This window comes from Aptenodytes patagonicus, chromosome 2 (genome assembly GCF_965638725.1).
Source record: "Aptenodytes patagonicus chromosome 2, bAptPat1.pri.cur, whole genome shotgun sequence".
Taxonomy (NCBI): domain Eukaryota; kingdom Metazoa; phylum Chordata; class Aves; order Sphenisciformes; family Spheniscidae; genus Aptenodytes; species Aptenodytes patagonicus.
This window is the reverse complement of record NC_134950.1, coordinates 93,096,720-93,110,864: the sequence shown is the minus strand read 5'-3', so window position 1 is coordinate 93,110,864 and position 14,145 is coordinate 93,096,720. Positions and strand designations below refer to the sequence as shown.

Below are 14,145 nucleotides of genomic sequence, written 5' to 3'. Positions count from 1 at the left end.
GATGATGATTGGTGCAGCAGATCTCTTTGAAATAGGCAAATATATTGACAACCCCTTGAAACAGAAATTCTTCCCAAACAAAAGTGACACTGGTCAAAAGCTCTTGGGAGCAGAAGTGAAATTAATGTGGATAAATTCACTGCCAGAAAGAAGGTAAAGGCACTTAGGGAAACTTCCCGTGTTTCACCACGGTCCACAGATACACAGATGTATACACTCTGCCAGATATCCTCCTGCTGCGGGTCTTACCTTCCCGACGTAAAGAGGGTCAGTTCCCGTGTACTCCTCCAGAACGAAGAACTGGTTCCACACCCAGCTCCGCTTCATACGCTGATGCAGCTTGTCTGACAGGTTGTCTTCTTGCCCTTCAGTGAGGGGCCTGGCACTTCCTGACAGCACAGTTGTAGTAAGGTCCATCAGCCCCCAAAAATACAAGGAGACGCCAAGTCCAAGCAAGTTCTTTGCATTGCTCATTCTACCTGAAGTCCACATCCGTGTACTAGGGCTGACTTAAAAGTCAAAACACAGTATCTTAGGTCCCTTGAGAAGAAATTAGGTCCTGTGTGTAGTCCTTTGAAATGTCCAAGAGAGCTCCTAGTTCTGAGAATGGCAGTCTCCTGTAAAGTTAAAGGAAATTCATAGGAGGATGTTTTTTTTCCCCAAGATAAAAGAGTTTCCTCAATAGGCAAATATGCTATAAAATATTTAATCTTCTATATAAAAATATAATATCAGGATGCACACCTTCTGAAACTAGGAATGCTATTACTATATAAGCTGCAGAACTGGAGCCTTAGATACAAGAGTCGTCAGGGTTTAGTCAGTAAGTAAGAGTTCTCTACTTTGCTAAATTAGCTGTAGTGTTGCTTTATGGTATTGATTGGCATGAGTTAAGTGCATACTCTTTAGAAATATTTATGACCAGAAGTCCTTGGAGAATATTTAAAAACAGTTCTCTCTGGAAAATTATAATAGCTGGTGAACACTTTTTGGCAACCGCCTTTCTGTTTGGAAACTATGTTATTGTCATTACACACACATGCACACGCACACATGTCTACATAAATACAGATATTATTGCTATATTGCAAACCTTGAATATAATTTCTAGCAGCTCCAAGTTATTTCTAATTTTAATTATTCTTTCAACCTCCCTGTTTCTTGAATTCAAGTTTCACACCCTTCTGCCTGCTCTCTGAGGAGCTGATTGCTGCTACAAATGCAACATTTCTAGAATTTGAATGGTCAGTTAATCATTTTATAACCCACAAAAGGTTTCACAGTGCTGATGGTCACATGCTATTGTGTGATATGTCCAAGCAAGTCAAGCTAACGCATTTTTTCCTCCACAAGCCTGAAAGACCCGTTTAGGCAGAGGAATGCTGACCTCTATCAGAGGACACTTTCTCATCAGTCTAGGATCTTTTGTTGTCATGAAGTCAGTTTAGTTGGTGACCTCACTCCAGGCTATGGATTGTAGCAAACCTTTCCTTCACCATTTTGCTGAGTTTAATGATGTGGTGCTGCACTCAAGTTACTCTGTCAAAACACTCCATACATTTTCTGTGGGCCTAGTATTTTTGCTGTTCTTTTTAAGAACTCTTCTTTCTCTTTTCAGGTCAGACTCATTAGGAAATGAGTCTGAGGCTCTGAGGCTTAAGCAAGTAGTTCACACTTTATTTTACTGCTGTTCTCTACTGAAGTCTTTAGGCTTAATTAATTGTTTTATCCTGTGGAAATAAAATGTAGCAGGAGATGTCTGTCAAATATTTCTAATTGAAATTCTTGAAAGATTTCAAAATCATAAAAAATATTTTAAAGAGTTGCATGATAATATTTTGAAGTGAAGACTGAGACAACGCAATGTTTTCAACAGAGAAGAAGAGTGTTTGAAGATTCCCCAGCATCCAAGCTGGTACAATTGGAGGACTGGGTACACTTAGAAATCTACTGAAACAGAAATTCAGAATTTACTCCAAAAGTTGGCTGAAATCTGAAAAAGGGAGCTTAAGCCTGGATGTCCACAGGGGAAGTAAAGACAAAATAACTATCTATCTTAGACTAGTTTCTACACAAAATACTGTTTCCAAGTATAAAGCCCAAAAGGAATATGACTACACAGTGCTGCTAGTCTATACAGTTGTGAAGTATAACAAACAACTAACAGGTCCTTTACCTTGAAAAGTTTACAACCTAAGGCTCAATAGATACAACAAAGAAAGGACAAACTGTAAGCACGTTAGATCTCTTCTAAACAGAGCAATGTACAGAACTGCTGGTTGTTTAGACATTGGCTACGTAATGTGCTAGGGCTTATTGTCTGCAAAGCCAAAGAATGGGGATTTATCTAAGTGGTATAAGCCCAGAAGGACCACAGTAATCTCTGTGTGTCTGTCACTTCATGAAGAAGCTGATAGCTGTTGTGAGAGGCAGGGACAAGGGTCAGCTTGCTGGATACCCACAGTCAAAGGAGTCCAAGAGCTGTGTGTGCAGTGCTTGCCTCTCTCTGTCCTGTGAGTCCTTAGTGCCCACGAGCCAATATACATTTACACTGGGGAAAAGAGACTGAAGTCCTCTTCACACAAGGTGCATCCACATTGCTCTGGACATGAGCCAGCAATGCGGGTTCACAGCCCGGAAGGCCAACCGTATCCTGGGCTGCATCAAAAGGAGCATGGCCAGCAGGTCGAGGGAGGTGATTCTGCCCCTCTACTCCGCTCTGGTGAGACCCCACCTGCAGTACTGCGTCCAGCTCTGGAGCCCTCAGCATAAGAAAGACATGGACCTGTTGGAGCGGTCTAGAGGAGGGTCACAAAAATGATCAGGGGGATGGAACACCTCTCCTACGAAGAAAGGCTGAGAGAGTTGGGGTTGTTCATTGTGGAGAAGAGAAGGCTTCGGGGAGATATTATTGCGGCCTTTCAGTACTTAAAGGGGGCTTATAAGAAAGACGGGGACAAACTTTTTAGCAGGGCCTGTTTAGGCCATGCTAATGGCCTAGGACAAGGCGTAATGGTTTTAAACTAAAAGAGGGTAGATTTAGACTAGATATAAGGAAGAAATTTTTTATGCTGAGGGTGGTGAAACACTGGCACAGGTTGCCCAGAGAGGTGGTAGATGCCCCATCCCTGGAAACATTCAAGGTCATGTTGGCCGGGGCTCTGAGCAACCTGATCTAGTTGAAGATGTCCCTGCCCACAGCAGGGGGGTTGGACTAGATGACCTTTAGCGGTCCCTTCCAACCAAAACTATTCTATGATTCTATGATTCCATGATTCTATGATTCTATGTTGTCAACAGCAAGTTTTTCTCAGCGAAGTCAGGGGGACATTATTGACAACCTGTGTTTTGCTGGCAAGTAAATGTGGGGAAGGGCCTCCTACCACCCCTCAACATGATTTGAGGGAACCCAGCACTGCCTCTGCTATGCAACAGGAAGGGAAAGCAGAGGCAGGCAGCTGCTAAGGTCCTGCCTGGAGTTTTTACTTTAAGAAATTCCATCTACTGTATAAGTCAGTTACGTTTTTGTCCACGTGACAAAAGAGGTGATACAACATGATGGACCAATTCCTGTGGCAACAAGAATTGTGTTTGTAGGTGAACTCCCAAACCACAAATTCAAAACTAATGGTACCAGATGACTCCTGCAATTAAGTTCAGCCAACAAGGATCAACAACGCTCAGGCAAGGTAGTAATACGATATGGTTAAATAAACTTGCAGAGTTACCAGTATACCTGTAATGAGGCAATAGCAAAAGAAATCTGGTCATCAGGATGCTTTTTCTGCACATGTGCATTATATCAGCAGAAAGCAAAGTAAGTAGAAGCAGTGAAAGAAAGGTCAAGAGTAGGGACATACATGCTTCAGGCTTTCTGTGATAACAGCTTTTGTCATTTGAATGTCACTCTGCATCGCGGTGCAGTTCCATAAGGAACCTTTCTTGAAAATAGTGGGCAACTCAGTGGCCCCCAGGAGCGACATCCCTAAGACCATTTCCTATTCCCAATGCAATCTCGTTTTGGGGTATAGCAACTATCAGGAAACTTGCCATTAAGTAATGTAAAGTCTCGTAAAAGGATGTTCCTTCCCTGAGTACCAGTAATTTCTCCACTTGCTGCCAGCCCACAGTAACACAGACATATATTTTTTTAAGAATGGAAGGAAGCACTAGCAGTGAGGTGGCACACAATTCTTTTATGTTAATACCAGGGTTTCTGGTGTCTCATGCCTTTCGAAAACTGTGAGCAAGCAGGCTCAAACTTGTCACATTTTGCTTCTTGCCTAAAGGAAGATTACTACTATTAATAACAGTGTTTAATCAAGAATGGTTCCTCTGCCTCTGAGGCTGAAGGAGAATGAAATCTTTTTTTTCTGTCTCAGGTCCTCAGCTGGTATTAAAAGAACGAAAACCACCTTTGTTAACTTCTGGCCTGCGGTGCTGCTGGTCTCTCTGGGGCTCTTTTCCTGCAGCTTCACCAACCCCAGGTGTGTACTATTGGCCTCTGGATCTGCGAGGCCTACTAGTCAAGCAAGATATTTCTCAGCAGTATAGAAGGCGCTTATGTACATTTAGGGCTTGAATTGTGTGGTAGCACAAGTGACGTCTGAGCTACAGTTAAGGTCATGGATGACTGAGTCTTTCACAGGATTCATGCAGATGGCTCCTTCACCAGCTGAGTGTGATGGATGAGTACGGGGTCACTTAGACTGTAGACATGACAGTTGGTTAGGATGATAGCCATATGCTTTGACTGTGCTAGCTTGGTGGGATCTCTAGCCTCAAGTGGACCTTAGTGGTTTTTGCTGCAGATGGATTACACGGGCTTTGAGGCAGAGTCTGTTCTTCTGCTTCAGGCTGGGTAGTTCCTTGCAGGGAGATCAGGGGGATCAGTCATACAGGAAGGCACTTGTTGGCATGACTGAGTGAGGAAGAACTGAACCTTTAACCTTCTCTTAATGCAAGTCATTTCTTGGAGCCCTCCAAAATGGTTTCTTAAGGACGTCTGCAAAGATGGAATTGATAAGCCTTTAGTTGTCATATGAAATACATTATAGAAACATGTTTCATGGCTCAGCATGGGGATGTGCAAAGGATTTGAAGGCAGTAAAGGGAGGGAAATCTTGTTTTCTTTGCTCACACAAAAAAATTATTGAGCCCAGGAAGGCTGCATGACAAAAACCTGTGGGATTGCTGCAGAGGTAATTTCATTTTTCAAGAACAATTTAAATGTTTCAGAACACAGTTTGTTATCCACAGTTGAGTACCCCATTGTAATAGGCTTAGCTGCATCTGTGCAGTTTAGATCCCCGACCCAAAGTGAATGCCTTTCTTGCCCCTGCTTTTGTGATGAATATTTGATTACCAGCTCTGTTGTTTAGGTTACTTTCCCTGTTCTTGCCTTGCAGACATTGCTGAAAATCCTTTTTCTTGTCACTCAACAGTTACAAATATGGCTTTTGGCTTCATAAAGACCCGTGAAGATCTGATTGAACTCTGTGCAACTGGTGGTCTATGCATGGTACAAAGGAACTATGTAATTGTTATACACAAAAGTCACAATAATTCACTTTCCACCATTGCAAATACAAATTTCTCTTTTAGCCCATATTATGAATTAAAGTCAGCGTATTCCAAGTGTGAGCTACTCTTCATGCTCCAGTTTTAAAGACACCCCCCCGAACACATATTTGAACTGTAATTAAACTATTCTTAACTGAATATCTGGTTCTGGGCAAAGATGAAAAGGAAAAAGAAAAATCTGCCAGAACCAAATTCTAGCATTTCTCGCAAATGACCCATTTATCTTGTTAATTCTGAAGAGAACAACACTTCCAAAGAAAGGATAAAAATATTAATAGTTTGGATGACCATATGGACATCCAGAGAGTTCCACTGGGATTGAAACGTATTGTGCTCAATACATATTTAAATAAACGCCAAGGATTTTGTAGTCAAAAAGCTCAGACTTGAAAAGGTTTATACACATGCTTAGTGTATTTGTCATGTTGAGTAGCTGGTCTCCCAGAAAGTCAGTGGACTATTTGCATCCATAAAATTAATTACATGCTTACATCTTTTATGCCTGGTCCTTCCAATGGATTTTTGCTGTGTGCACCCAGCACTCATGTAGAATACTACAGACCTTAGTGGATCCCATGCAGGCACATCGCCTGAGCAGAGGCAATTCATTTGCAGGAGACATATTACACTGAGAAAGTGGGGAAGAAGAGGCAATCACTTTTAAATTCCCTCCTCCATTTTCTCTGTACATAAATACACAAATACATGTGATATTTCTAATATATGTAAATGCTTCTTAGCAGCACATACACTGCACTAGGAATATGTTAATGGAAAATTATTTCTGTGTTTAATGACACATTGAAAGAGTTTTCCCTCACTATTTTGCCAAAAGAAACCAAACAACTCAGTAATGAACATAGTAGGAAGAAATTAAATTTGAGTGAAAAGAATTCTCCAAGTGAGCTGTTTACTTTGTTCTTTAAATTTCTTGTGATATTTTAAACCCAAGGTGGGAGTGTGAGTATTGCGCAGTTTTTTACCCCCCATTAAATGGATTATTCTTTTATGTTTTCACAGATTACTTCTTAGGTTTCCCGTACCCTTAGTTGCTCACAGCTTTGTCATAAATTGCCTTTGCAATAACCCCACAGGAGCACCAGTCCTGTAAGAAAGTGCAGGCTGTATTCTGCATGAGGCAGACCACCCACAATAGGTGCTTAACACCAGCCTCCAGGGATGGAGGCTCCACCGCGCCAGGATCTAAAATCTCTTAAGCAACTTATGCAATTGTTTTAGAAATCCTAATGCTTGCAGTACCTAAGTTAGGTACCTCTAAACAGGCTGTCTGATTATAGTCCTAAATGTTTTTGTACTACTTCCAGAACTTCATATGTTTTATCTCTGGCCCAGGCCAGTCCTACTGTTATTATTACCTACTGTTTTACTTACTGGGCAGGTTTAAATTAAAAGGAAAAATCTAGAGGCACTTGTTACTGTTCTTGAAAATAGACTGGACCTGAACATGTGTTTTTATTTTTACTTCATTTTATTGAGATCTTCATAAATACAATGAAACTTGACAACATACCATATGGTGCATAAACTTTAACTCAGAATACAATCCATTGTCATAAAATTACATCTACAGACCAGTCAACAATTTCTCCTGGGACACATCAGTGAACTCATTTTACTCAAGATCTGAAGTCCTTCAAAGCTACAGAGTACCTGCAGAGCAAAAAATCCCACAGAATGACAGAGGGAATCCCATCGTATGAATCCCAGCCCTATGGTTATAGATGCATAAAAAGATCAAAAAGAATGAAACACAATCACAAAGTAAACATTTCCAAAGAAAATGATGATGATAACTTACATCAGGGGAGGATTTGATCCCCAGCTTTTATGCAGTGTGAGGTACTGTAAGTACTACTGTAAGAGAGCAGGAGAGAAGGACAAAAGGGTTTCAAATTCTCCATGCTGGACTAACTAACTCTGCTGAAGTCAGCCTCAATAGGAACTAAGCAAGGCATTGCAAATACATTGGAAAATCCAAATAAATGCCAGATAAAACAACCCCTATCCAATCAAGGATGTGCAAAAATATGTAATACATATGAAAATCATACTAACTAAGCTTTTGTTATTAAGGAAAAAGTCCTTTTAGTTCTCACAGTCTTCTGACTACTTTTGCAACCCTGTCAGGAAAAAAAAACTGTAAAAGTGACTCTAAATTGTGACTTGATGTTCACGTAAACTGTGATAACCCTCTCAGGCACGTATCTTTTTTTTTAAAACGTAAACTCCCTCCACTCCCCCACAGCGTGACCTTTCTTGTGTGCTTTGTGGCTCTACCAGGAGCCTTTACTCAGACCTGTCTCAAGACTTCTAAGCAGCATAGGCAAAGTCTGTAGTTTCCTGCCAAGAATGAGAGGGCTGGGTGGGAAGGGTGAAACTTCCTATGCTATAAAAAAGGAAGAAGGAGAAGGATGGGTCAAGTGTGGGGTGAAGTGCTGGTGCCTGTCAGAGAACCAGGGTTTCTGCAAAGGCAATGAGAAGATGAGATGCTGAATACTGCTGTGACCACCTAAGCTCTGCAAGCTGAGAGGCCAGCAGGGATAAAGCTCAGGGATGCAGCCTGCTGTGCTAGGCTGTGGAGTACTTATGCCCTGAAGAAGAACTACTCACAACTGTTACAATCCTCTTTGAGAAAAATGTACTAATGTCTTCCCTCTATTTTTCATTTGCTTCCTTCTGCCCGTATCCCTCCCCTCTTCCAGATCCTGAGCAGATGCCTTGCCTGATCTGCCATTCCCCTGCAATGGGATAAAACCCACTCCTGTTGCACACCTGAAATGCATTTTGAACCTGAGGTGTTCCTATCTGTGCTGCATGGTGGCTATGGTAGCAAATCATGTTCTTTAGCTACTAAACATTGCATTTCGGCTTTGCTAGTCCCCAGAATATGACATATTTTCACGTAGCAGTGAAAACTGGACTCTTTCTTATCCCATGGCTGCTGGATAGACGACAAGGGTCTCTGATACCCCCTAAATACCAAAGATGGAAAAAGTGTTATCTCCTATCTGGAGACGGATATGAGAAGCAGCTGTCTGCCTGGAGCAGATAGAGGTAATATTTCTTCCCATGCATGAAGATCAAAAATAATGATAGGTGAGGGTCTACGTGCTGTCACTGGTGAACACAACTTTGTAGTTTCATTATCACTGTGTTCCTGATTAACTTGGCCTTTCATACAGTGTTTTGACATATTAGAAACGGACCCAAAACAACCCACTTCCAAAAGCAACTGTTGAAGACAGAGAAGTGAATGGGTAATTTCTTTTTCCAACCAGAAAACGTTATTTGGCCATGTCTCATAATAATTGTATGCACCCACTGGCACATAGTGGTTTTGCTTGTTTGTTTGGTTTTTTTTTATTAAAATTGTGTCTGTATTCATAGAGAAGGAGTTGTCTTTAACCTACAAAATAGCTATGGGTGCTCTAAGAGGTGAAAATCTTTCCTCTAATTAATATTTCTTGAGTCTGACATTGATTCAGCTGTACAACACTGGCATCCTGTACCTTGTCTTGACCTCACTGATTGCCTTGTCTGAGCATGAAGACATGCTACTAACAACAGGATGAACATTTTCAAGACAACTTCAAGCTGCTGTCTATGAAATGAAACCAGCAAAAGAAACAGAAGTCTTACAGCCTTCTTCTCTGTCTGAACTGTTAGAGTCTATACCTTGTTCTTATCACCTAGCTTCAAAGGTGTTTCTAGAAATACAGAATATGAGCGCCTGGCCTTCTCAGGATGCTTTTAAGCTGAAAGAATAAAGTAAGAAGGAATAAGGATGTGCTGACCTCATTTGTCCCAGAACGGTTCTAATACAGCAAGAATAAGGTTCGTAAAGCCTGAAAAACAACCTCAGATGCTTTGCATGCCAGCCTCCAGGTTTTGGTCTTCAAACTCAATTGTTGCAGTCTCCACAGGGAGTGTATGTGAGGTATTATCTAATTGTCCTCTATTAACGTGACACACACTAACAATACCCCTCATGATGAGGACTCCATTATCTATTCTCCATCTTCTTCATAATCCACTGCTGGGACATGTTCTCAGCTTTCCCAGCCCCCTCCCATTTCAGAAGGTGAGTATTCTAGATGAAGCAGTTCCTCTGCCTGTATTACTTAATGGCTACGAAGAACTAGCATTTACTAGAATATAAAAGATTTCTTAGGCTTCGTCTTGCTGGCAAACTCTTGGCTTGGCAATTTGTTACAGGTGACTCTTTCAGAGGAGACTCCAAAAGCCAGTGTTCCATCTGTCTTAGTATTCAACATGTAATGGTGATGTAGTAGCAGCTTTTGTAAGAGCTGAGGTATTCTTGGCCAAAATTCCCATCCTTCCATTATCTGCTGTGAGCCATCTGGTTGCTGTCCGTCTTCACAGGGGAGGATCTTTTGCAGCTGTTTTGAGTCTGATTTCCCAAGGAAATGAGTTTATGCAGTGATATAATTGCACTGATATTCCATTAATATTGTGAAAGAAAGATAGAGATCCCAAGGATTACTGTATTTCTATCTGCTCCCTGGGAATTAGCAGGTACAGTAGGGAAGAGAGACCCAGATTAATGTCCCCACTGAGGAAAGGATGGGCAGTTATACAATCTCTTTGGCCAAGTGATCACCTTGCATGCGGTTCCAGAGTAGTAACTGAGGTGTTTTAGCTGGTATGCTAAGGGAGATGGAAGGAGTTGGAATTATTGTGTGCATGAAGGAAGAGTTATGGGGAAAAGACATAACGATAATAAACCAGGCTTTGTAGTTCTGCTCCTCTTCGCTTGTTTGTCAGTAGCCTTATAGGAAAATTTTATCCATATATAAATCCCAGGGACCACCCCACTGCTGAAAGCCTTCTTAGCGATCCAGTGGTACACACCAGTGCAAACGCTGAGTACCTAAGAGTAAGGTATGGCTTCCATTCACCGTTCCTCGCTGGAAGTCACCAGCAGGTCATTTGGGGCCTCTTTAATATCTAAGCATACCTTCTCTTTAGGTAGGGAGACATTAGCCAGTGTATGAAGAATTAATGACCCTGACCACAGCACATAAACACGGGAAGACCCTACTGACGGCAACTGCATGGGACATCAAGGCCCATTTCTCCAACTGTCGGTAGTCACTTCATGTAATCCCTCAAACAGTTTGAAGATCCTTTCTTAATTCTTAAGAACTCAACTTTGATTGCAAATATGCAATCAAAAGAGAGCAAGGAAATGCAGAAAATGCAGGAGGGGTTAGAGGAAAGCAAATTAAAATACATTGCAGAAGAACTTCTCAAATGAGATTGCAGCTTTGCTGTTAGCCCATCTGTGTGTGCATTGCATCAAAAAGATTTTTCTTACGTACCTGCTAATTCTATTCTTTCTTACTTGTGGATCTACATTTTTATTAGCAAGTTCTGCACCGTACCTTTTTGAGATATCAGGATTGCCCTGCCAAACCAGATGTCTGCTCTAATGTTGAGATTTTTTCCTTTGGAAATTGCCAATAACTGGTACTTCCAAATAGTTAAACTCTCTCTCAGTATGCTTTGGAGGTCATAGTTCAGAAATGAAGAAAATTCCAACAAAAGGAACTTGACATTGGAATAGCTGTGATTAATAGCAGCAAAGAGGATTATACCAAGAAGCTGGAAAGATAGTACTTCCCAAGTGGAAATGGAGTGGGCTTCTAGTCTGACAGAAGTGAAAACCTAACCAGAGAAAGTGTAAGAAAAGGAAAAAAAGTGGTATTTTTCTGAGATATTGAGCTATGGGTTGCTGGGAAAATGTATGAGACTTGGAAGACGTGCATGCAAACAAATTATTTGCCTGAAAGACGGTTGCTCAAGGAAACTTTGCTTCCAGGTGAAGCTGAAAAATCCAGCCTTGATGTAATTTTGTTTCTTTCTCTTTGTGGGAGAAATTTGATTAATTAAATATTTTATATTTAAAGTTTCAGAGAGGGGAAGGAGAAGTGGAAAATAAAGAACAGTGGGAATAAGCACCAGTGCTCAATGTTGAGGTCAATAATGTGATACTGCTTGATACGTAATCTTTAGTTAATTATAAAAAATAAGACCGTACTGTTGTGAGATGCTGGAAACGGTGAGAAGAATTCCTTGCTGACCCTTGTGATCGGTTTATGCACTGAAGCATGAGTTTTGATTTCTTCCTTTTGACTGAAGAATCATTTTGTCTCTTTAAAAAATCTAGCAGTATTTTGCTTCATGACCAGTACTATTCAATGTTTGCGCTAACAGTTTGGATGATGCAGTACAGTTACAAAATGTGAGGATGACATCAGGCTGGGAGACATTGTAAGCACTTGGGAAGGTGGAGTTAGAATTCAAAATGGGCTTGATAAATTGGAGAAATGGTAGGAAATCAATACCAGAAAATTCAATAAGGACAAGTGGAAAGCACAAGCCTTGGAATGGCAAAATCAAATGCCCAGGCATAGAGAGGTGAATAATGGCCTAGGAATCAGCATTGCAGGAAACGAGCTGACCACAAACTGAATAGGAGCCTACACTTTGATGCATGGGTTGTTGCAAAGGAGAAAAATGCCACTCTGTGCTGTGTCAACAGGATGTTGGGCAAGTTGCTCATGTCACATATGTGAAGCACTTTTACTGGCATCCGCAGCACAGAAAGGCAGCGCATCACAGCTTAAAGGAGATAAGGACAGACTCCCAAACTGCTGTCAGAAAGACAGCAAGAAATTTGAGCAGAGGTCTGGAAAAAGAGGACTTGTGAAAAGGTTAAAAAAATTGTATTTTCTGAGTCTGGAAAAATGAGATTTGGGGAAGGGCATAAAAGCAGACTTTAAAAAAGTGTAATATATACTAGCAGGTATAATAGGAAGAGTGGTGATCTACTTTTCTTAGCTTCCAGGGACAGGTGAAGGTGCAATAAACCTAATTTGAAGCAAGTGGGATTTAGATTACAAGCAAATTGAACCTCTAAGGATAAGGTGGTTGAAGTATTGGAACAGATGACTGATAGAAACTGTGAAATCTCAATTTTTTCAGCTTTTAAGAAAAGGCTAGAGAGTAGTCTATTGCAAGTTGTTTAGGTGACCTCTGATCTTGTATCTGAAGCAAAAGACAGAAGGAATTTAGAGAAGTCCTACATTTCTATAACCCTGAAATGCATATAAAATCACTTCTTATAATGTAAATCAAAAGGTTTGAGTGCTCATTATGTCTAGTCTTCCTCTATCATTTCTTTGGGTCTTCTCACCTCTTCCCCTCCTCCTCTGTTAGGCTGAATCCACACGTGCTGGGAATTGCCTCTACTGTGTAAGTACTCAAATAAACCAGTCAGTTTTACTAAGTGGTAGAGAGAAACCTTATCAGGCATGGATAATATTCTTAAGCTTATGTGAACATACCAGATGAACCCTAGAATGATCAGTGCTTCTCATGATAATTAGGAAAAAACATGAAGGAAAAACCTCATGCTTTTCTTGATCATCATAAGAAATTGGTCTTTCCAGGAAAGAGATGATCAGAAGGTGCTTGGCTGTGAGTGCCATACTGTGGGGCTAACTGGGAATAAAGCATTCACTCCAGCTGCACTTTGATTGCCCTCGTGGGTCCCTACTTTTATAACAGCAATAATTTCATGACAGGTAAATCAGATCCAGAGCCTTGTATGCTTAAATGGTGTTCTTTTAGATTATCCCTTCAAGCAGGAGGCTGTACCCTTGATCCCAGCATAAGGACTTTCGTAGTGCAAACTACTCTGTAATCTCCCTAACCACACCGAACTGTCACCTTACTTAGAATCATAGAATCATTAAGGTTGGAAAAGACCTCTAAGATCATCGAGTCCAACCATCAACCCAACACCACCATGCCCACTAAACCATGTCCCTGAGCGGAAGGGATCATTTTACTTCATAAAATGACCATCAGAAAATGTTCTATTGATTCAGAAGGGGCTTCTGTTTCTGCATGTGCTAATTGATACTTTATTAAAGTCTAAGTTACCATACAAAAGTGCCAACTAGGCCAAGCTCCCTGCAGCTTTGTAAAAGACCATTATTCCCCATTACCTTTCAAATCCCTATATGAGAAGACAAGGACTACCTACTCACTTTTCTCATGGATTCCTGCCTCAGAGTATAGGTTCACAGTCTATGTATCCAAGCAAAAATAATTAACTGACCCTTCCTATTAAGTACAACATATTTTCAATAAAACAAAGTTTGAACCCCTGTGACTCCATCATAGCTTGCTCTACAACGTCATGGGGCACAGTAAGACACTCCTCTTTGCATTAGTCTGTTAAGATACAAAAGAGACCCTAGCTATTTCTGCCTTTTAAAAATTGATCAACACTTACTGTAAGAGTAGAAGTGTTCTTTTTCATGTCCTGTAAACTCCCTTTTCTATTTATCTAAATCCACTTAAAGCTGGCATTGATTCTCTCACTTTTGACCTATGCAGTCTTACAGCAATGCTCCACATTATTGCATTTGATCTTGGATTTGCCATGCTTCCATGTGAAGTTAAGTGTTTCATAGAATCATAGAATCACTAAGGTTGGAAAAGACCTCT

The 14,145-nt window shown here is 40.8% G+C and overlaps 1 protein-coding gene across 1 annotated transcript in view; it reads right to left on the bottom strand.

The window, feature by feature from the left end:
- Positions 1–14,145, bottom strand: part of CDH20 (cadherin 20) — a 119,394-nt gene that overhangs the window by 37,554 nt on the left and 67,695 nt on the right. The window contains exon 2 of the mRNA XM_076330399.1: positions 250–617. Coding sequence (XP_076186514.1) covers positions 250–492 — 243 coding nt within the window. The 5' untranslated portion in view covers positions 493–617. The remainder of the gene's footprint in view (positions 1–249; positions 618–14,145) is intronic.